Source organism: Aythya fuligula, chromosome Z (assembly GCF_009819795.1).
Source record: "Aythya fuligula isolate bAytFul2 chromosome Z, bAytFul2.pri, whole genome shotgun sequence".
Classification (NCBI taxonomy): Eukaryota; Metazoa; Chordata; class Aves; order Anseriformes; family Anatidae; genus Aythya; species Aythya fuligula.
The window spans coordinates 21151810-21176942 of NC_045593.1; the positions used below are offsets into that span (position 1 = coordinate 21151810).

The 25133-nt window shown below is 40.5% G+C and overlaps 1 protein-coding gene across 1 annotated transcript; it reads right to left on the reverse strand.

Moving 5' to 3' along the window:
• Positions 1 to 117: 117 nt before the first annotated feature.
• Positions 118 to 23870, reverse strand: DEPDC1B (DEP domain containing 1B). The gene is made up of 11 exons (XM_032206228.1): positions 23814 to 23870; positions 23186 to 23451; positions 16953 to 17088; positions 14980 to 15107; positions 14064 to 14194; positions 11959 to 12006; positions 11386 to 11526; positions 2679 to 2845; positions 1573 to 1749; positions 715 to 900; positions 118 to 420 (listed from the first exon to the last, which is right to left on the reverse strand). The coding sequence occupies exons 1-11, from the start codon at positions 23859 to 23861 to the stop codon at positions 259 to 261; spliced, it is 1590 nt and encodes a 529-aa protein (XP_032062119.1). The 5' UTR covers positions 23862 to 23870; the 3' UTR covers positions 118 to 258.
• Positions 23871 to 25133: the final 1263 nt, after the last annotated feature.

The following is a 25133-nucleotide window of genomic DNA, read 5'->3' on the forward strand; positions in this document are numbered from 1 at the left end:
TCGAGTTTTTAAAAAAATACAAAACATTTTAAAAGTGTTTTACAAAAATACTGATATTGGTTCACATTTAACTCCTCAATACTTTCCTCTTCTTTTGACCTTTTTTTTTTTTTTAATACATTCTCAACAGTATCCCCAATACTCTTTTTTTTTTTTTTTTTTTTTTTTTAAATGAGTTAATTACATGCTGCTTAGGCTCCTTTTGCATAAGATTGACTGATATGTTCTGACTCAGTTCGATGGTGTATTACAAACCGTTCACATCCGAAAGCTTCTGGTTCTGTGAAATGGTTGAAAAGGCTTTTTTAAGGCCCACATCAAAATTGGTGGTTTCTGTTTAGATTTTTCAGGAAATAGTACTGCTTCAGTTTCAGGGGTAGGAAATCGTTCTTTATACACTTCAGGGTAAGATTTCTGAAACTAGAAAAACACATTAATTTAAAATGAAAAATTCACTAACACTTGGCTTATTAAACAATGTCACCTCCATTTACAGAGCAAAAAAATTCCTCTATCAGACTATACAGAAAATTAACTGATATTTTCCATATGGCTTGATTCATTACAGTACCTCTATTAAAAACAATTAAACAGCAGTTTAATTGCCCAAATATTTATTATTTTAAACCTCTATATTTGCCTTCAATACTTTACACCTAAGTCCTCATAAAGAAGTTTTAAAAAGTCAGTAAAGACTGAGGAAGAATTATTTACTTGTTTGAGCTTCTTCTTCTTGTCTTTCACAGATATTTCTTTGTTCATTGCTATTTCTTCCAATAAAGCTGCCAGTGGTTCTTGAGAGCCAGTAGCCCTTTGGTATTCAAACTCATCTGTGCTGATTTGGTGACAAAAAGATGGAGCAGGAAAAGTTGCATCAGTGTCAGCCCCAGTATATTTTATCTGTAAAAAGAGGAAAAAGAGCTGTTCTCTGCAACAAATTTGCAAAAACCAGCCTAATCGAGTTGTCCATCATTTAGGGATTAATAAAGTCATTTTGGTCATTAAAGTCATTAAATGTTATTCACAGACATTAAATGGAAAAGGACAAGACACAACAAATTGTACTTATCTCCTGCACTATTTGAGCGAGTGCTAGCAAGTCAAAAAAAAGTAACAAGATAAAAAGGAAGTCCACGTAACTCTGAAAAAGTTACAAATGACTTACTATTTCAGTAAAAAAAAAAAATGGCTGAACTAAAAAGCAGATTTAAACAAAACAAAACATGGCACCAGGAAAAAGAAATAAAGTTATAAAAAAGTTGAGCAAGTATGGATGGCTCTACAAGATTGGGATTCCATTCCTGGAGAAGATGATGCAGACCAAGAAGACCAAGATAGCAACATATTTAAGTTTTTGTCTTTTAGTCATTGCATCATTCAGGATCAGCATAGTTTCATTTAAACATGTTGTTATGATTGAGTATCAGCATTCTGAATTAATTAGCTCTTCAAATGCTAGCAGAGACAGAACAAAGTGTTAGATTTGTCTTGTTGATCTGTAAGATCAACTGAAGACCAGAAAGCATAAGCACAGAAGCACAGAGACAAGATTTTTTTCTACTTGACACCTACTTGGACTCTTTGGACATGTACAACATGTTCCTCTATAGATGATTTCAAGGAAGAAGGAACATTTAAGATCTCCTGATAATTGTCCATGAGAAAAGATACTAGTTTAGCAGCAAGCAGTTCATCCAAGTCCATTTCATCTTTAGAGCAAAGAATGCAACGGGAAAATGCCTGAACCATCTGGAAAAAAACATCATTATTGTATATTTTTCTGTTTATAGAGAAAAGTAAGTTGTCTTAAAAAAGAGATATTTTTAAAAAAGATTAAAAGCACTATGCTTACCATACTTCTAATGCATCAGTTAAAAAAGTGCATTATGTATTGAGACGCTGCGTGGATTGAAAATGGCTCTTGCCCCATAAACATAATCTAACTCTTGATTTTTGGCATAAAATGGCTGAATTCCATTTTATTCTCAAGACTTCATCAAATAGGCATTCCACACTGCTTTTCCATTTAGATAGAGCAAATATATTTTCAAGATTTTAACACAGCAATTGAACAAAAGTTGCACACCATACGGAAAACCTGATGCCATTATTTTCAAATCCAAACTTCATATCCAGCTTAGTACATGTAATCTCATACCAAAGTGTTCAGTTACAAGTCTTCTGGCTATGCACCAGTCACTTGACCTTTTAAGCACTGCCAGCACACAAGTTGTTCTGTATTGTGTCATAGATTACACCACTAAATTAAAACTTAATACAAAGTACTTGTAAAGGATTGTAAAGGATTCACTTCTAAAAATAACATTTAGATTATAATGTAATTATTCTAATCAAGTACAATTTAAAGTTAATTAAATTATAACTTTAGCAGTCAATAATTTAATTATTTTAATCAAATACCATTCATTATTAAACTCTTAATTGCTATGAAGCAAATTTGGATTTCTGAATGCTACTATAGGATTTTTATGGACTGGCTCTCCAGCCAAGTCTTCTGTTGTCCTACTCCATGCAGAAGACTTGAAAGTTAGCAAAAAGACTAGAAAAATTATTCATCAAATAAGCAAGCTGTCCTTTGTACATACTCTCTAGTAAGAATATTTTATCCATTCTATTTCAAAAGCCTTGTCCAACTTTCTGCATTCCACTATACTTACCAAGGTTCTGGTCCTCACTGATTCAGAAAGAGGTGGCAAATCTTGGTTAAAGCTAATTCTTGCCATCATCCTCACCAACAGCTGTAGTTTCCTCCGATTTTCTGGTGGCAGCAGCAGACAAGATATTTGGAGAGCTTCTACAGCCTTGCTGTGTTTTTGCAACAGACCTGGTTTATACAAGATCAGGAAATATGGCAACATTTCTCAATTACAATTTTCCTTAAAATTTAATACAGCACTTTCAAATCCATCTCTAAATTCCTTCCCCACATACTCACAACTCCATTCCCCAAATAGTCTAGAAATATATTCCTAGAACTGGACTCACTTCACACTACTCACTTTAAGTATTTATAAGACTACATTCCGATACATTAGAAAATATTAATTATCATAACCCAAAGCTGCAGATACTAGCAAATATGAGCTATAATATTTTAGTTCATCCTTTGCTTATTTATGACACTGAGATCTGAATATGGCTGAGATGTATGCGCAGATGTAGCAACTGTATAAAAATAGTTGTCTGGTGCAACAACCTGCGAACCCAAACAAAACATGTTCTCATACTTCATTACCAACAATGATGATGATACTGGCATGTCCCTCAGACCTGTATAAGTTGAATTTGTGTTCTAATTCTACTTAAACTCTTGAGAAAAAAATAGTGTAAGCACAAAAGATAAATTTGAAGATTGGATACAAATAGTAAAATCTGGAGGTAGCTTATGCACCTATAAATAGGTTTTAACTTCAAAATATCATCCTCTTTTGGGTTTCTAAGGCTCATTCCAAGGCTCAGTGAAGGAAGCATGTACTAGACATTTGCTTAAATAGAACTAGTATCAGATTAGAACAGCTGTCAGAAGAAAAACATCTGATTGACTGTGGTTTCACACTGATAGCTAGCTAGGCTCCACCACATGGTTCTCTCACTCCCCCTCCTCAAAGGAAGAGGAAGAGAAAATACAGTGGAAAGATAAAACTTAAAATAAGGACAGGAAGATCGGTTATGAATTACTGTCACAGGCAAAACATACTCAGCATAAGGGAGATTAATGCAATTTATTGCCTATTACTAACAGACTAGAGCAGTGAGAACTAAAAGCAAACTGAAAACATTTTCCTGCCCCTCCATCCATTCTCTTCTATGTCTTTCCCCTAAGTGGTCCAGAAGAATTGTGGCTGCAGTCAGTCCCTGATGCTTCGTCTCCTCCGCTCCTTCCCGGTCCCTCTCTGCCTGTGCTCCACGTGGGGTCCCTCCCATGGATGCCATCCTTCCCCAGCTGAGCCTGCGGGGGCTGCCCACAGGCAGCAGCTCTTCAAGCACTGCTCCCACACGGCTCCGTCCCACGGGGTCCATCCATCCCCCAGGAGCAAACTGCTCCAGCACGGGTCCCCCACAGGTGGGGTCAGCTCCCCCCAGACCCCCTGCTCCTGCGTGGGCTCCTCTCCACGGGCTGCAGCTCCGGCCCGGGGCCTGCTCCTGCGGGGGCTCTCCATGGGCCGCAGCCTCCTCCAGGCCACATCCACCTGCTCCACCGGGGGCTCCTCTACCCATGGGGGGGCTGCAGTGTGGAGATCTGCTCCATGTGGGACCCATGGGCTGCAGGGGGACAGCCTGCTCCACCAGGGGCCTCTCCCTGCACAGCTCGCAGGGGAACTGCTGCTGCTCTATGCCTGGAGCACCTCCTGCTGCAATGGCCTGGGGGCTGCAGGGCTGGTTCTCAACCCTCTCTCCCAGCTTCTGTTATGCAGCAGTTGTTTTTCCTCCTTTCTTCAGTCTGATCACCGAGAGGCCCAACCAGCGTCTGCCCAACAGCAGGTCCCTTTTGGAGCCAACTGGAGCTGACTCTACTCTGACATGGGGTAGCTGCTGGGCTCTGCTCACAGAGGCCACCCTGGCAGCCCCTCTTGCACCAAAACCTTGCTATATAAGCCCAGACTGAAGACCAACAACAATTTTATATAAAAAAAAAAAAAAAAAAGGAACAAGACAACAGAAATGCACCTTTTCCATATAATTATGGAATAGTTGATACTGGATGGCACATGGCACCTGTGGAGATTCTCTAGACCTCTCCTCCCACTAAAAGCAGGGTCACCTCTTACAACCAGTCAGGTTTTGACTCACTTCATAATTTGAAGTTCCACAGACTCTCTGTGAAACTTTTGCCACTTTGACACTTTTTTCAGATTAAAAAAAGCTATGTTCACAAGTATAAATGGAATTTCCTAAATTTGCATTTGTGCCCATTGTCTAATTTTTCTATTGGATATCACTAATAAAAGCCTGGTCCCCTCTTCTTTACCCCGCCCTACATCAGGGTTATATACACATTAAGAGAAGGCTTCAGGGAGGGATCTTATTCAGTCCTTGCTCTCAGCCTTCCCAGTATAACAGATGCTTCAAGCCCATAATCAGTCGTCTTTGTGGACCTTCGCTGGACTCACTCACCAGTGCTGACTACAGAGTAAAAATCGGCTTTTTCAGTCTGATGGCAGCTCTTAATGCAGCTAATACTTCTTTGCCACAAGGACACATTGCTAGCTATTGGCCACATTGATATCCACCTGGACTACCAAGTCCTTCTCTGAAAAGTTGCTTTGAACCCAGTTACCCACTGCATGTATCTGGCACATAGTTAATCCTCCTCAGAAGACCACCGGGCATTTCCCTTTCTTGATCATGAGATTCCCATTTGCCAATTTCTTCAGCCTGCTGGGCCCCTCAGAGTGACAGTACAACCTCCTGCTACATTAATTGCTCTTCCACATCATATGCAAACTCGCTTAGGGCACATGCTGTCCCAAACAGGGTCATGCTGTCTCAGGTCATTAATGAAGCGTTAATAACCACTACCAGCAGTGTTACCAATTCCCTGCCCTCCCACCGCAGTGTACTGCCTAGTGACTGATCCACAGGTAGACTTCATGCCACTGATCACAATCCTTTGAGCCCAGCAATTTAGCCAGTTTCAGATCTATTCTATTGTAAACTTATTAGCCTGTACCTTGTCAATTTACTTAATGATGTGATAGGATACACTGTTGTTCAATATGAACAACATTCACTGCTGTCCCCTCATGTACTGTGCCAATCATGTCCACACAGTGTAAGAAGAGGAAGTTGTTCATTATTTAAAAATGAAATATACAATAGAATAAATACAGCAAGCAAAACAGACAGTATTCCCAACAAAGAATGGTAAGTTAACTATAGTTAATTGCATTTTCAAAGCAAAACTTTTTCTAAATTCAAAGGAAGCTTTGGCATATACACCGGTGCCTACATTTAGAAGAGGAATCCAAGGAATAATAATCATAGAATCATAGAATATCCCGAGTTGGAAGGGACCCATAAGGATCATCAAGTCCAACTCCTGGCACCGCGCAGGTCTACCCAAAATTTTAGACCATGTGACTAAGTGCACAGTCCAATCGCTTTCTAAATTCAGACAGGCTCGGTGCAGTGACTACGTCCCTGGGGAGCCTGTTCCAGTGTGCAACCACCCTCTCGGTTAAGAGCCTCTTCCTGATGTCCAGCCTAAACTTCCCCATAATGATCATAATGAGATTTATACATACAGAATCATACATACAGAATCATTACAACCTATGCAAAGAGTAAGTTTAATCTCATTAAGTTAGTAAAATAACTGATGATCACTGACAATGACCACCAACACCTCGGTCATATTTCCTTAGCTAGTTTGAATGCTATTTCAGCATTTCAGCATTCCTCTTGGAGAATTGCTCTAGACAGTCACTTCACTCAAAATGAGCAGTGAGTGAAACACGGTCACACAAGACACCTGTGATTTCTGCAAAGAGTTCTCATGCTTTAACATAAAGATTTTAAAAATATACAAAAAAGTCACTTCATAGCTACATCAATGACTAAAAATCATGATCTGCTAACACTACTTTGGCTAGACCTTAAGTCTTCCATTAAGCAAAAAATTTACACACTGAAGGAAGAACAATAAACCTTGTAGAAAGGCTGCAATTCTATTATCAATTCTAATATCAAAAATCAACAACTTGAAGACTGAAATCCTTGCACGTAAATTTCTTAAGACTGAAAATTATTGCTGGTTTTGAAAAGTCATGCTACATTAAAGAGTACAGTCACAGATATGGATCTGTTTTTCCATGATTTGTAAATGCACAGGTTGCTAAGCAATTACTGCTTCAGAGGCAGCACTCAATACTAGCAAGTCACCACCGACACATACAGGAGAGTACTGTGCAGTGTGCATTATCTTCTACATCTACCTACAGCTTTGTAAGGGTCCGTACCTTAGCCTCACTGCTGAGTGAGGACTGTGTTATATAGTAGGCAGAACCCCAAACTCTCCTCTTTCTCGCAGCTCAGAAAGAATATCCCTCCTCCCTCAACCAAGAAACCCAGCTCTAGTCTCAGAAGAAAGAATGCAAGTCATTAGAGATAACCTTGTTAGCAAAATAAATCACATATTTTCATCTTTTACTTCACAGAATGGTTTGGGTTTGAAGGGACCTTTAAAGATCCCAGTTCTGACCTACCATGGGAAGGGACACCTCCATCCACACTAGGTTGCTCAAGGCCCCATCCAGTCTGGCCTTGAACACCTCCAGGGATGGGGCATCCACAGCTTCTTGGGCAATCTGTCCCAGTATTTACCACCTTCTGAGTAAAGAATCTCTTCCTTGTATCTAAGCCAACCCTCAGTTAGTTTAAAGCCATTCCCCTTTGTCACTCCACTATCACTCCACTCCCTGACAAAGAGTCCCTCCTCAGCTTTCCTGTAGGCCCTCTTCCAGGTACTGGATAGCTGCTATGATGTTTCCCTGGAGCCTTCTTTTCTCCAGGCTGAACCACCTCAACTCCTTCAGCCTGTCTTCACAGTAGAGGTGCTCCAGCCCTCTGATCATCTTCATGGCCCTCCTCCTGACCTCACTCCAATGAGTCCATGTCCTTGTTTTGCTGGGGCCTCAAAGATGAACACAGTACTCTAGGTATGGTCTTTCAAGAGCAGAGGAAGGTGACAATCACCTGGGGACCCTGCTGGCCACAGTTCTTTTGATGCAGCCCAGAAAGCCATCTGTACCCTGGGCTGCAAGCAGACATTGCTAGCTCATTCATGTTCCATTTTTCTATCAACCAACACCCCCAAGCCCTTCTCAGGGCTGCTCTCAACCCATTTTCTATCCAGCCTGTATTTGTGCTTGGGGTTGCTAGGACCCAATGCAGGACCTTGCACTTGGCCTTGTTGAACCTCATGAGGTTCTCACAGGTCCACCTCTCACATCTGTCCAGGTCCCTATGAATGACATCCACATCCCTTTCCTTCAGTGTGTTGACCACACCACACCGCTTGTTGTCATTGGCTGAAGATGCCCTCAATCCCCCTGTCCACATCAGGAACAAAGATAATACCAGTTCCACCACAGACCCCCGAGGAACACCATTTGTCATTGGTCTCCACTTGAATATCAAACTGTTGAGCAGAACTCAAAGTGTGACCATCCAGCCAATTCTTTATCCAGAGTGTTCCATTCACCAAATGCACCTCTTTCCCACATGGAGACAAGGATGTTGTGTAAGACAGTGCCAAATTCTTTGCACAAGTCCAGGTAGATGACATCAGTTGCTCTTCCCCTATCCACCAATGCTGTAATCCTGTCACAGAAGGCCACCAAGTTTATTAGACATGATTTGCCATTGCTGACATGAAGCCATGCTGGCAGTCCAGCAACCTCTGTTCTCAGTGTGCCTTAGCAGTTTCCAGGAGGATCTACTCCATGACCTTGCCTGGCACAGAGGCGAGACTGACAGGCCTGTAGTTCCCCCAAGTCTTCTTATTTTTCCCTTTTTAAAATGAGTTATGTTTTGCCTTTTCCAATCCCTGAGAACATCACCAGACTGCCATGACTTCTCAAGTATGATAGACAGTGGCTTAGCCACTACATCCACCAGTTCCATCAGATGCATCTCATTGGGTCCCATGCACTTGTGCACCTTTAAGTTCCTTAGCTGGTCTTGAACCTGAACTTCTCCTACAGTGGGCAGTTCTTCATTCCCAGAGTCCCTGCCTTTGGATTCTGTGACTTGGGTAGTGTGGCTAGATAACCTGTAAGTGAAGATTGAGGCAAAGAAGTCATTCAGTACCTCAGCATTCTCCATATCCCAGGTAACCACGTCCCAGGTAACCCAGTCTCCTGTTTCCTTCTTGAGGGTGCCCACATTCCCACTAGTCTTCCTTTCCTGACATACCTATAGATTTTCATGTTACCTTTGACAGCCCTGGCCATATTTAATATCACTGCTTCATCTTTCCTAACCTGATCTCTGGCTGCTTAGATAATACCGTTGTACTCCTCCCAGACTTTGTCCTTGCTTCCACCCTCTATAAGCTTTCTTTTTCTGTTTGAGTTTGGCCAGGAGCTCCTTCTTCATCCATACAGGCTTCCTATCATTTTTACCAGTCTTCCTCTGTGTTGGAATGTATTATTCCTGAGTTTGGAGGAGGTGATTCTTAAATATTAACCAGTTTTCTCATGCCCCTCTTCCTTCCAGTGCTTTATCCAATGGTACTCAAGCAAGTAGGTCCCTGTAGAGGCCAAAGACTGCTCTCCTGATGTTCAGCGTTGTAGGCTTTCTCTGCATACTCCTCACTTCCCTAAGGACTCCACCATTTCATGGTCATAGCAGCCTAGGCTGCCTTTGATCACTGCATTCCCACAGGCTCCTCCCTGGTGGTGAGAACAAGGTCCAGCATAGCACCTCTCCTCTCTGGCTCCTCTATCACTTGGAGAAGGAAACTGTCATCAACATATTCCAGGGACATCCTGGATTGTTTAATCCCTGTTGCACCTCCAACAAATACGTTTTTAAAGTTCCCCATGAGGTCCTGGCCTTTTGCATGTGAGGCTGCTCTTGTCTATAGAGGGCCTCACCCACTTTTTCTTCCTTGTCAGGTGGCCTGTAGCAGACACGCACTATAACATCACCTGTCCCTGCTCTCCCTTTAATCCTGACCCATAAATTCTCTGCAGATCCTTATCCATCCCCAGGAAGAGCTCCATGAGCTCCAGCTGGTCACTGACAGGATAACACCCCCTCCTCATCTCCCCTGCCTGTCTTTCCTAAAGAGTCTGTATCCTTCCATTCCAACACTCCAGTCACAGAAGCCATAACACCATATCTCTGTGATGCCAATAAGATCACAGCCCAGCAATTATATGCACGCCTCCAGTTCATCTTATTTACTCCCCATACTATGTGCATTTCGTAGAACCATTGAATGGCTTGGTTTAGAAGGGACCTCAAAGATCACCAAGTTTCAACTCCCCTGCCATAGGCAGGGACACCACCCACTAGATCAGGTTGCCCAGGACCTCATCTAACCTGGCCTTGCACACCTCCAGGGATTGGGCATCCACAACCTTTCCAGGTAACCTGTTCCCATGCCTCACCACCCTCTGAGGGAAGAATTTCCTCTTAACCTCTAACCTAAATCTCCCTTCTTTTAGTTGCAAAGAGGTCACTCTGGAACCTTTACTTCTGTAGGCTGAACAGCCCCAGCTCTCTCAGCCGTTATTTGTAGGAGAGGTTCTTCAGCCCTCTGATAGTCTTTGTGGCCCTCCCCTGGACCCACACTAACAGATCAACCTCCTTCTTGTTCTGGGGGCTCCAGAACATGCATTTGCATAGAGGCATTTAAGTTGGGCCCCTTATTTGCTTTCTTACTGGTAGTTCCAAGCAGTTTTGAGTGCAAAAAGGAGAGTTAGGCTCCATGACAGGAAGCCGAATTGTCTTCTTGGCCTCCCTCTATTGGCTAAATAAGGAGCCTAAACAAAACAAAGTAGGCTGGAAAGAATTTTTAAGGATATTACCAAGAATATCTATTGTCTAAGATGGAAGTCAAACTATATTCAATTTGAAGCAAGATTGTCAACTAGATACTAACAAAGTATTAAAACGTCAGTTATTGTTAACGTGGTTTGCAAGTCTCTGTACTTACTGAAAGAGTGGTATATAACCTTAGCAATTAGTCAATGCAATTATTCTGAATTTTTTGAACACCAAAGTTTATTAAATGCAATGTTATCCCCTGATTACTATAAAGCTCAGGAAAAATGGCATGCTACAAAGTGTGTTTCCTTTTTAACTCAGAATTTGTTCTTTCCTGAAACACAAACAAAATGTAATCAAATATGTTCGTATTTACTGTGTCTCATTGGGCTATAGGGTAGGTGAATCCATTATATCAAGCCTTAAAAAGTTGTAGTTAAAAATTACACTGTTCTTTTTTTAAAGCACTATAGTGAGTTTATGTCTAAGTTGAAGCATTGAAGGATGCTAATTTCCCTCAAATATCACATTTCTAGGGTTAAAAACCGTCCTTATAGCCCTATTTTTTAATCTAAATTTCATCATTTAATCAGAATTTATCTGTTAGGTGCGGCAGTGTTAAGCAATGACTAAAGGACTTTAAAAATTGGTTTAAGAGTCTTCTGCCTCTAGTCTTTATAATGTAATCAAAAATAGAAGAATAAAACAGTTTTGAGATATGAAATCACTTTAAATAGTGAACTGTTTTCTACGTAGAATGGACAGGTTCTAGAGAAATAAACTGTGATGCTGTTTTGATTATGGCAAATTAATCTCAGGTTGTTAATTCAAAAGAATATATTTTTTGTTAAATCCAAGACCACTTACCTAACACACAAACAAAAATATCAAAAAAATTAAATGTAAGAAGTGGTTCTTTCATCTGGCCAAAGTAGTCCACTATAGTTTTGAAGACATCTCTTTCAAATCCTGAATATGTAGGCTGCTTCAAATCTGAGCAGCTTGGCCCTAAAAAAAAAAAAAAAAGACAGTTAATTTGCAGCTACCAACCAGGTCAGTAGCTTCTATTCCAGACCATATAAATGCAAATCCTAGCAAAAAAAAAAAAAACAAATGCTTAAACAAGCTATTCAAAATAACTTTTTCCTTATATTTCCAACAGATCTAGTGAAAGTACACATAAAAGAAATACAAGTAGATATGAAATAATATTAATAGGATCTTTACACATTTCATGGAAATAAACTGCATTGTGAGGAGAAAATATGCTCAATATTCTTTTCCAACTTCGCTTTCAAGGCCAGGATCAGAGCAAATACTGACTGTGAATATAAATTATATATGATAAAGTGGTAAAGGAACAGCCAGTCAGTTCAGTTGATTTTTTTAATGGGCTTTTAATATTTTTCCATTTTACTTATAATTTTCCCATTTACTTACAATTTGCTAGGCATTTCATTGCTGACAATATCCAGTGAGGTAGGTCCTCTGCATAGGGGGAAAGACATGGAGAAATATAAAGGTTAAAAAATCCAAGACACTTGTTAAACAAACTCTAAGTAATAGTGAAACTGAAAATTCATTGCATTACTCCTATACATAGATTGATTGCAAAAGTATATTATTCCTGAATATATAAATATCTCCATCATATAGTTTGAACTGGATCTATACTATAGCACTTTCAGTACTCAGTATCAGTTACACTACTGCTTGTACAGCTCAATCAGCAAAACCAATCACATAGTAACTCCTTACTGTGCCTTGTAAAAAGTTAGACAAACGCCTTCAAACTACATCTTCACTACTGCATTACAATAAGTTGCTTATTTAGCACTGAAGATGGTGAATAGCACTTACACATTCAGTTCTGTCATTTCTGACAAGGGGAAGATAGAGGATAATATCTTGAAGTGCTTCAATTGTTTGGAAAATGGACATGTATATGCTCTAGAGTTGTTTATTTCCACAAACCAAGTCAGGTTCCTACCTGATACTTCACTTCTCTAGAGATCTCATGGAACAAGGTGGTAATATATTCAGTAACCTATCACAACAGAAGTGCTTTCATCTCTCCCTGATGAGCAAAGTAGTTTTAAACTTGGTGCTAGTTTCAAAACATGTTGAACGAAAGCTCAAAAATGAAAAGATCTAAGCTCCATGTGTATTTTGATGCTCTCTCAGTTTTTACTAAACATCGCCTTTATGTAGACACTCCAATTCAGGTTAGACTTCATACACTCCATACAAGGTCAGAGTTCTTCAGCCTAGCTTGACAAAGTTGGCTTCAGATGAAAAATATCCCTACCATCCCTATATCCCTATATCCAGTAAGTGAAAACTTGCTGCTCTTTCATTCTTTCAATGCTGATGTGGTGGTTTCACACAGGTAAGTAATTAGAGTCATGTGGTGAGCTTCTCACTTCCCCCCCCTCAAAAGGAGAGGAGGAAAAAATACAATGGAAAAGGGATCAAGGGTTGAAATAAGGACAAGGAGATTGCTCATGAATTACCATCACAAGCAAAACAGCCTCAGATTAAGGGAGATTAATGTAATTTATTGCCTATTGCTAATAACAGACTAGAGCAGTGAAAAGTCAAAAACATTTTTTCTCCCCATCCACCATTTTGTACCTCCTTCCCCGCACACACACAGCGGGACAGGGGAACAGGGGCAACAGTCAGACCATCGTGCTTTGTCTCTGCCACTCCTTGCCCCTGACTCTCCTTCTGCTTTACCAGGGGGTCCCTCAAAAGGCATGCTGTCCTACCGAAACTGATCCTATGTGGGCTTCCCACAAGCAGCAGCTCTTAAAGAACCATTTCAGTATGGGTTGCACCACAGGGTCCATCTTTCAGTAATGGACTGCTACAGCATGGGTCCCCCATAGGCTGCCACTTCCACTAGACCTCATGCTCCACCAAGGGCACCTCCATGGGCTGCAGTGTGGAAATATCTTCCACTGTGGTACACCACAGTGGGCAGGAGGACAGCCTGCTCCACCATGGGCCTCTCCACTACAGGCTACCAGAAAAATTCTGCTACAGCACCTGGAACACATACACCTCCTCCTTGGTGTCTGTGGGGTTGTTTCTCTGGTTCTCATTCCACTCTCCAAGTGGTGGTAGCACAGCAGGTGTTTTTTTCTCTCCCTTTCCTAAATCTGTTCTCCCAAAGGCCCAACCAGTGTCACTGACTGGATCAGCTCTGGCCAGCAACAGGAACCTTTTGGAGCCAACTCTTGGCTAACATGGGGCAGCTGCTGGGCTTTGCTCTCACTGGCCACCCTGGAAGCTCCTCTGCTACCAATGCATTGCCACATAAATCTAATACAACTACTAAAGCAGGGATATGTTCAAGAGTAAATATGGAAGAATAAACACTGATCTTTGTTATTTGGACAATAGCATAGTCAGTAAAAACTCTAGTATGTTTGTATAACCACTTCTAAAGATGCTACATGTTAGTATAGATTAGAATTAATGTTCTTTCCTTAAACCAATAAACTACAATATAAAAAAGTGAAAATTTCTAAAATACTCACTTGACTTGTCTTCTAAAATGACAATGCCTTGCTTATTGACATTGTATGCATTTTGGACAATATGCTTTGAATTCACAAGCTTTGTGTCCAACACTTCATCCAGAGAATTCAAACCCAAGACCTTTTGTAGTCTGCAAAAATACATAAACACATCGTATGTACATCTGATCTGAAAGAGGTAAACATAGTATTACAATATGTAGTTTTGAAAGGGTATTCTTTCCATTGTCTTAATCACGAACATGTAGAGGATACAGAATTTAGAGATCTATTCTTCAATCACTTAAATTTCTATACTACTGCACCAGATCAGGTTTGTTACAGAGATAGTGTGCCAAGCCTAGATAAAAAGAACACATTAGTAAAGACTCAACTGTGGTGTAAAAATAACTAATGTATGTTTTTGCAGGAGGAAAAATAATATTCTAAAGTAAAGCTCTAAATTTTGCATAAGATAATTCATTCTGAAAAGTGTAACAAATATCTCAAAGCTTTCTCTACTCAGATATTATGTTTCTTATATTAAGTATTATACTTGTCATTAAATGGTGTCACGATATCATACCTATACAAGAGTGTTTCAGTTTCATGAAAAGAAAAAGATTAGCAAAAATGTGTTTAAACAAAACAAGCCCACACAATAAAAGGACTTATATACTACAACAGGAAATAAAAATTCAGAAGGTATTAAACAGTTTCCTCGTGGAAGTTATCTGCTGAATTTGATAGACAAATAACAGGTGGTATAGTTAGTCTAGCCACTATGACTTTAATGGCATTAATGAAACGTCAGTGGATGAAACTATAAGTACCGCTAGAGAAGGCAAACAATATACTATACTATACAGTCGCATCCTGTACATTGCATGCTATACAGTCTTACTCAAATTAGCAAATGACTAACAAGTATGCTCACCGTGACAAAGTCATGGACTTCCATATCTCTTCTATATTTGCTTGTGTTAACTCCCTACGGAGAACAAGTTTGCATGCTGGTACTTCCCCTATAGCTATGCTGTGACGCTTGTACCACATTTCAGAGTTCTAAAATCAGAAGAAAAAAACACTTCTCATTAGCTGATGATTTTTCAAATATTAAACAGTATAATATTTGTGGTAGAGCATGTTTCCTACTGCAAGTGATCTAGTTATTCTTAAGTTTTGGAAAAATCTCCAGAATGCAAGTATTTAGGTTTCATTGATGTTCAACATATTTTCTCTTTTATATAACATCTCCAAAGCGGAAAAATCACATCACTGACCATTAAAACTCAGGAGTCAATGGTGCCTAGTCCTCTCTTCAGAACCTGGCCCTGATTAAAACCAGTTCAAGTCACTTGTTTTTAACCACCATTCCACCATTATAACAGGTATGTAAAAACAAGAATGAAAGCCTGTGCAACTCTTTACTCAGCATTCAGATCCCAGCCTGAAGCTTGAAGATTGACATCGATGTCTCATTATGTACACACACAATACAAATTGTGTCAGCAACATACCTTAAAGCAGAGCTCTGGATCATTCCTGGTTACTGTGCTTTGACTTGCATCACAACCATCCTAGATCACATTAACAGTATTCCTTGTGATTACAACTAAGCCACAAAATGCACTCCAGGAACACGCCTAATTACTCCAACCACTAGTCATGTCATGAAGTGACAGACAAGAGCTAGTTTGAAATAACACCCTCTGAAATTGGTATCTGGCTTTCCATATCAGAATTTCACTACCAAGGTCCATGTCTATCAATTCACACACAGACAATAGGTGCTCCGATTGATGCTGCAGCAATTTATGGTTTGCTTAAACCACTTCCAATTACCTGTCCACTTCACCCTTCTACTGGAAGCTACACCTTTTTTATAAGACAGCCAGCAGAAGCAACCTTATTCCTCTGCCACAGATTCTTCAAGTTATAGTCCTGTATATTAACCAAATCTGCCAATGAATATGCTCTTTTTGAGCTATGCCAGATTTCATGCTGTCACATCCGAGACAGATGTAGATAGGCAGACCTTTGCTAACTCTTATCAGGGCAATAATCCTTTTCAGGGAACAGACGTTTAGTTTATTCAGGACCTCTAGATGTCCAGGAGAATAGTGGGAACTAATTTTCCAAACAGATCTCCAAGAAATCCAAAGCTAAAGCCCTGCACTGAATAGCATTAATAAAAAGGCCAAAGTTATCAAAGAAGTCCCAGCAGTTTACAAAAAGGATGTGAACACTCAGTGTAAACTGGAAGTTTGGAGCGAAGGTAATGCAGGAGGCCTATACTTTTAGGATGTCAAATTAGTAAGAAGTGATACAGTTTTATTTTACTTATAAAAGCAAATTTTTTTCAATTACTTTGCAAAAGCTGCAAAATTTGGTTTGGATCAAACCAAATGAACACAGAGTACAATGATTCTCCAAGCTCAAAAAAGACTGACAACAAAGCTGTATTCCTTTTTAAAAAAAAGAAATTGAAGTTGTTGAATTACCAACAACTTCACAGTAGCTGGAAAGGGAGTAATACTGTATATATTCTGCTACATGAAGAATTTGAATAGGAGTTACATTGTAGGTGACGTTAAAGGAGCTATTTTGTTAACAGATGCTTAGATGTGTTACTGGAATTAGAGCAAACTGAGAGGTAAACATAGTGGTAAATGCAACAGTGCTGAATTTAGGATGCCAAGGATATTACAGTCTGTAGCAGAAAGAAAACTTAAAACCAACATCCTCAGCAAAAAATTAAGAACAACTTCATTTCACATACATTTAAAATAAAAGTATTTTACTTTTAAATCTATAACCAAATATTCTGTGCCACAATGAAGAAATCATTGGTTGAAATTGCTTTCCAAACATGCATATGTCTGGTGAAATGAAAACTGAATATCTTACCATTGTGACAGATTTCACCGGGATATGTTCTTGGGAAACGCCAACCTTCGTTTCATTCCAGTCTGGAAATTTAATGACTTCCTTTCCAAATGAAGGTTTCTTTGGGTATGGCTTCAGAGGTGAGGAAGGAGGAAATCTGTAATTGGAGAACACTTTTAAACCTTCTGAACTCCACACTATTCAGTATTTATCAGTGTAAAACCATGTACTAGACCTTCACATGTGTAAACACAGCAAAAGCCTTAGAGATGCACAATGCAACTTACTTGCCTGAAGACAGGTGTTGAATAAAAGTTCAGACATCTTAAGATATCTCATTTAGCCTCCCTGTGTTGCTCCAGAGTAGTTCAAGTCCTTTGTACAGCCCATGACATATCTGAAAGACTTGGGTGGACATTTGATCTCCCAGCATGTCTTAAATAGCACCGGCTGCTTATACTTCAACAACTGACCCTGGTCTTACCTAAAAGGTGTTGATTCTGCTGAAAAAGCGGTAGATAGATTTCACTCATGTCATGTGCACTGCTAGCACGCATAACTAAAGCACATAAACGAGGCCCAGGCAGAATGGCACTTTCTGCAACCTGGTCTAGTGGGAGGTGTCCCCGCCCATGGCAGAGGGGTTGAAATTAAATGGTCTATAAAGTCCCTTCCAACCCAAACCATTCTGTGATGACTAAGTCATCTGATTAACACTTGGATTTAATTAGAATGAATGCAAGTGTCTACACAAAGTTTTGTTCACATTACCATATTCTTCTGTGTCTACATGCTTTCTATGCAAAGACCATATGCAGCAGTTCTGGAGTATTTCTCCAGCTGTTTGTGCAGGAAGATCATTTGCCATTAAAGGCAATTCAAGAAATAACTTGAAATTGGCAGGAAAAAAACCTATAAGCTAGCTCTTGCAGATATTGGAAAACAAACAACTCCAAATCACATTAAACTCAGCCACGTCTTCAACTTGACCAGAATTAAATTACCTCCAAAACTAGGCCAGAGCACATACAAAGGAATAAATGGCAACACATCAGAAAGAAAAATCTGTTTCATAACATTCTTTATAAGCAGATCTCATTTACCTGCACTTCTATGTTTCAGAACCTGAGTTTCCTCACGCTTCAAGAAATTGCTTCTGCCTCCCTCATTCCCTTGATCAGAATGTAAAGGATGCTTATGGCAACAAGAGCCTGTACACCACTGCATAGCATACATTCGTATCTTAACAGAAAGCTTCCCATGCTCAAGAAATGCTCAAATTCTCTCTAAAATTTAACCCCAGCTCTCAAGGCAGTTCCAACATTCTATTAGTTTTCAAATTTGATTTCTCTTGTAATTTTATTAGTCCAGTAGCAATATACTGCATGGGTTAAACTCCTTATGGTTTTGACTACGCAACACTGAGCCCATTTGCCATGTTCAACAAAGCTCTTCAAGAAAATCTCTGTGTCACAGGGAGGTATCACTTATGACAAACCCAGAGGCAGGTTAGGAAGCATCTTTCCTGGAAATTTACTTTGTCTTTTAAAAGTACATTGCAGAAGATGTTCAGCTGTGTTAATTTTTATTTTTTTATTTTTTTAACAATTATTTGTTAGAGTTTAAGGCTATAACATCTGTTGTCTTTTTCCTTTGCTTTACAGTATTCTCAGTAGTTTCCTCTTTTTCTTCAAGTTCATTGTAACTTCTAGCTTTGTCACTTGCTACCCCACTTCCTCAAAGTATCATCCGTAAAGGAATGAGTTCTTACAATCAGAAAAGTATGTGCATTCCTCCTTTTCAGGTATGACAGCAAGGTGCAGATAGAGCAAAGCTTTTGGACGCCCAGTGAAAAGCCTCTGGTTTTATGTTTAATAAAATAATATTAGCTAAGAGCTAATACCTGGGGAGCATGCCAAGATTGACATGTTTTTCAACCAGCAATACTAGTCTTATAAGCCTAGAGAAGGAAGAAATAAAGCTACTTGTTTTTGTCTAGAGTAAAGGCAATGTCAACTAACCTCGAATTGATGGTGTAACAGATGCCACAGATGAATTCCCAGAGGTTTACTAGTAGTGCGCATGTACTGACCCTTTTGATTTTAATAAAATTGCTCTGATTCCAAGAAATGTAAAGCCTGAAAGCTTCCAAAACTGTAACATATCATTGTTATAGACTACACTGAGCCAGTAGGTCAGACTCACAGACAGCCTTCACTTATTTTAGAAGCCATAATAGTTTTCTCACTTGCATTTAATAGTTTTCTAACATTCTCAGGCAAACATTTGGCAACATCTGCTTTATGTTTTTTTTTATGGAGTGAATAAGAGAGGACAACCACAGTTGCACAAGAAATTAAGGAAAGATTCAACTACCTTGTTTCCAATGACACATCTCTGCAGAGTACAATTGCAGTTACAGTCAATTACCATAGAAATATATAGAAAAGATGTTGAGCACATCAAGCTTTAAAGAGTAAGGATTACACCAACAGAACTGAAAGCTCCTTGCATTGCTACTGAGAACATGGTGAGACATGCATTTAAAAAATTAACATTGGGGATGTCCACCAGAGGGAGCTGCCAGGACATTCAATAGGTGAGTAAAAGCGTTCTGGAAGAATGATGTTTAGTTCCAAAAACAGGAAAAAAAGCATGTTTTAATACTTAAACACCGAAAGATCAAGAATATGATTAGCTTACATATTTTATTTATGCATCATGAGTGGTGGAAAAAAAAGCTGGCTTCTATTCAAAATGCATGAAAGGTATACAAATTTATTTTAAAAATATCTTACTATTCAGTTAGTCACTTAGTTGCCTTTTGAAAGGGAAGTGGAGAAAAAAGTTAAGGTAGTTATCACCACAGAGCTCTCGTCTAATAGCAGAATGTTAGGCAGAACATAGAATGAAAGGCGTAGAGATAATTCACCCAACTCCTACAGTGACCTCATAGAAGTCATGGCTGAAAATACAAAGAAGAAATAAACAAAATTTGAATAAGTCATGATTATATCACAAAAAAACATAACCCCCCAAAACACCACCATCCATTACACAGAATGTAGATATATAGCAAAATAGAGTTGTATATATAAATATAATTAAATTCAGAAAAAAAAATGAATTTTATCTTTTGACAAAAGGGAGTCGAAGTCTGTGAAGAAAGAAAACAATATTCAACATGTATGGCACCTCTGTGCAGATAAAGATGCCCTAAAAAGAACAGAGAGCAGGACTGGGCTAGGAAGTACACGGAACCAGTAACACATCTATCAGAATGAGCTCTATCAATGACTAATCATTTTAATAATGTTTCAGAACACACACTGCTTTTCTGTCCTTCAAAGACTAGGGGATAGGAGAAAGAAAAGGAAGTGATGGTCAGTGAAAACCCTGAGTCTGTGTTTGCAGGACACCTTAATATTCAAAATGTCAGACTGCCACCTTTTCAATTTTGAATGAAGAGCTAGTAATGTACAACACAAGTACGAGAATGTTCTGTTTGTGTCATATTTATCAGTTTACAGAATCAGACACAGAACACTGGTAGAAAGAATAAAACACTTCACACCAGAACATAAGCTATCAGTGGATGAAACGTATGCTGTGGTAAAAAGATCAAAGGAAGCCACCAGGTCTACAAAAGCTATATTTGCATCCCCCACGTGGTACAACCCATAGGTTCAGTCTCTAAACTTTCTCCTCACAACTTACTTGTCCCTGATTTAGTCAGGGCAGCAGAAACAGAAGTAGAAACAGAACCCTCAAAAGTTTCAAAAAAAAAAAAAAAAAAAAAAAAGGAAGGTACATTGTACTGCATTAGAAGTTTTTTTCCCTGCACAGCTTTCATAAAGACCTAATCTTGGAAGGAGACATGCGAGAATACTAGTATAAACAGAATAAATAAGTAGTTCTTTTATTTCTTCATCTGCAAGCAGACTTATATCTGAATGTTTTAAGTTTTATTTGTACACTGCTTTACCTGAGCTTCTTCCAATTTGAGGACAGTTTGAATGTTGGCGGCTAATCAACAGTCCTCACCTGGAGGATAAAATCCGTAAGGAATATGGATCCTACAGAGAATGGACTGGAGGACATTGAAAGGATTAGAGTGCATCTTCACAGATTCTGTCATTACTTGGGAGCAAGTATTAGAAGTAACAGAAGACTGACAAGTCCAGTAAAGCAAAGCTTGTGAAAGCTCTCTAAGAAAATAAAACCTAAAGCTAGAATTCGTAAGATCTAAGATAAGCTTGGAATCAGTCTATTGCCCAGTACCAACACGAAACACCAGAGGACATCAATTATTATTCATTTGTCCTACTGTTTCCACATCAAATGTTGCTTTAAATGAAAGCATTCCATTCTTCTTCTAAAGGATTGTTTGTGCAACCAGTAAGAATTGTTTGTACAAACAACCAAAGGATTGTTTGTACAAGCAATAAAGGTTGTTTGTACAAGCAGCAACCTGTGCACTCCCCTTACTCTCCTCCTGTGTTTCTTCAAAACGCCTCTTCTTCCTCAGCACTACTGCTCAAATACACACCTGAAGTTATCCATACAACCAAGTTTGCAGTCTTTCTATTTCATTTCATGAACATAACCCCTAGAACCACCAAACCAGTATGATGAGAAATGTGATATCAATCTCTGTCCTCTGTCCCTCTCAGGATTTTCATGCTACTATCCTCTGCTCATCTTCCCAGCAGAAGGTGATCTGTAGCTTAAGAGACAGCTGCTTTTCCATTTCTGTTTAAACCAGCAAGAAGTCCACATCACACCCTCACATTTAACCTTAGATCTTAACTTCAAGCTGGAGTCAGAATCCCTACAGCTTGTTTTCTATGCCTGTCTTCCAACCTCAACTAGTCAATGATTACCTGAACTATCCCCTCCTACGGGAGCCATAAACAGATGGCAAGAGGCGAGTTTAAGAAGAGGACAACACACAATACTTAACAGAGTCCCCACCCAGCCTGCAGTCATTCTCAGCTCATAAACTCCACGAGCAGCATGTCATTTGTAAATGGAAAATATTTTGACAAGTTCATCCAAGAAAGTCTCTTCCAAAGTATCTACATGTCACCGGGTCCTTAGAAGTTGTGTGTCAAATTTCAGAATTTAACATTTCCCTTTACTATTGATTACATTGAATTCCCCTTTATGGAGCTAAATGAACAATGTCACAGCACAGGTGCACAGCAAAGCAAAAAAGCTTAGGCATCATTTTGCAAACAGATTAGTTAAAATCGCAAATCAAAACAAAAATCTGTCTTTACATGAAATGAAAGATTTGCTTTTCCATGTATTAGGTTAAAAGAAGTAGGTATAAAAAATCATTACAAACTATTAATACAAAAAAAAATCTGTAAGAAGAGGACTAACAAGTAGAAGTGTACCATTATTTTTTACCTATTTTCCTTACAGATCTGCATGAAGAGAGCTCCTACTACCTCAAAAGAAGACTCATCACAATATAGACACACCCATGCTCAGGCTAATGCTAATTTTAACACTACTGAACAGAACAACAACAGAAAGTACAAATTTGGAACCTGCAACTTCTTAACACCCAAGCCTTAACTGAAGTAGTAGGGGGTCAGAGAACAGCCTCCAACGCTGAGCTTTCATCACAAATAAAATTGTTTTCCTCTGTTGACAAACCACAAGTAAGAAGGTTAAACAATCTCCTTTAAACATGAGCAAATACAAATTTCTCAGTTTCAAAAAATATCTTATCTAAAGGATACATTGATGACCCAAGGTATACAAAAAAAAAAAAAAAACAATTGTTATGAATAACTTTTAACTTCAGATGTCTCTCTCTTCTCTCAGAAGGAATAGAAACTTAGTACAAAGTAGCTATGGGTGGGGTTGGATGCTCAGTGCCATCCTGACTTTCATCAGCACCTTTTTCACACAGAGTTTCAGTCACCAACAAACCTGATGTTTATCAACAGCAAACAGAAGTCACTACCTTCTAAAAGCTGCAAAAGCTTTTGCTAGTATTCATCATATGAGATCAAGTTAAAAGTTCCCTAAAAAATATTTTTTAAATAGAAATCAAACAAACATTAAATCTGACCCTTGTCATCACTAGGGAGACAAATGCCTTTAAGAGGAAAGAAAGGAAGTAAAACACTGATACCGTTGCAACAGCATTTCTCAAAAATATTTGCAAGACTAATAACGTAAGTTATTAATGTATTCATAAAACCTAAGGTTTGCAGAGTCATCATCTATAGGCTTACCTGTACAAATGGCCATCATCTTGGAAATCCTCTTTGCCCCATCTTCCTTTAATGTCTTCAATAACGTGGTTTTTCAGGAACTTTTTAAGCAGCTTAACCGTCTGACCGCGAGTCACTTCGGGGCCGAAGTTCTGGTTGGAGCCGAGCAGCTCGTGCAAGCAGTCCACGGCCTCCGAGGCTTTGAAGCAACGCTCGTAGCTTTTGAAGCGGCAGCGGTGCTTCCGTAGGGGCATCGCGGCGCGGAAGAGCTCGATGATCTCGTTCCACTGCCAGAGGGGAACAAAGCAGCCCGTTAAGGGGAATGTCGCTTGGGCTGGTGGAAGGAGCTGAGAACTCAGGCGGGTGTGAATGCGGCAGCGCCTGCTTTTGGATCAGCTGTGCTGGCAAGCGCTCCGAAACGCGAAGCTACGCTTTAAATAGCTGAGATGTGGGAACATAAGAGGGGGAACAGGGGAATCCACAGCCCCGTGCTGCCCGCAGCCGCACCTTTAATCCCCCCCCCCCCCATTTTCCCATTTTAGGGCTTTAAATCTCCTCCCGGCCGCTCCCGGGAGACCCCCACACACCCACTGGGCGGGGACGGAGACCCCCCAGAGCCCGCAGCGGATCCCGGCGGGCGCCCACTCACCAGCCGCGTAGCGCGGTAGGGCCCGGGGCCCACCAGCCGCGCCGACATGCTGGGTGTGAGAGGTGGGGGGGGGGTGCAGGGGCCGGGCAGCGCCGTCCCCTGGGGAGCCACCGGCCGCACGCGCCGCGCCCGCCGGCCGTTTGAATCCCGGCCTGCCGGCAGCCGCCTTTTCTCATTGGGCGGCCGCCGCGCCACGTGACCCACACACCGCCGCCTCGGATTGGTGGAGGCGGACACTGCCTTGCTCCGCCTGGGGAGGGGGCGGGGCTGGGCGTAACGGCTTTCTCCTCTCCCCCCCCCCCCGTCCTCACCACACACACACAGAGGCGGGAGGGGGAAATGGCGGTTGTGGGGCAGGGCGGCTCCTGGCAGCGCCTGTCAGCGGGGCGGCTCGGCTTCCCTCACAGCGGACATTAGCCGCTGGTTTTCCTTTCTGTGGCTGAGCAGCAAAAGGTTGAGGACAGGGAACCAGGCGTTGGCTTGGTAACCGCGCAAACCGTAGCAAGGGATGGTGGGTTCGCGCTGTGTGATTAGCGCCTTGGTGATAACGTACCGCAGCGCTTTCACTAAGTCACAGAAAAAAAGTGGTAATTTCAGCACTCAGTTTCTCAGGAGGAGCTGGTACGATCAGCGTTCCTCCTGCACCAAACCTAAGAACACAGCATCCCAACACACTTCCCCTCATTCTCCATGTTCACTGCACACTTTGTGGTTTAACTGAATGAGGCACTCCACTTCCCAGTGTCACCCAGGTGTGTAATACAATTTTTAAGTACAAAAAAAATGTAAGTGCATGATTCTCACAAGCTACAACACAAACCTTTTGTATTGAAGCCACTAGGGTAGCTACTATATGCAGCCTCTTGCCATACACCCATACAGCACACTGAAAGAATGCATTTTCTTCCTTCAAATGCTTCGTAACGCACAGAAAACTAAACCATTGTGCAAGAAACATAAGCAGGATTCCGAAGTGGTACTTACTGACAGCCCGCAGACTGATCAGCATCTCCAGTTTCTGCTCCTGCTTATTAAAACATAATCTCAAGTTGTAGAAGCAGTTGGCTGCTGCACAAGTGTTGGATTTGGAGGTTTTTCCTGGCTCCTCACAGGAGGCCTGAGCAGCTCAGTTTTGACCATGTGTATTCTCAGACCCTACTTAAGCTTCAATGAGTTTGAAGAAGTTTGTCCTAGACCAACAAACTACTGTCTGGCCCCTCACAGCAGTAGGATGCATTCCTTTTAGAATGCAGCTGCACACTCAATTTCTCTTACTTTTGATAAGACTTCCAAGTGGTTCTGACCTCTGCATTTTCTATT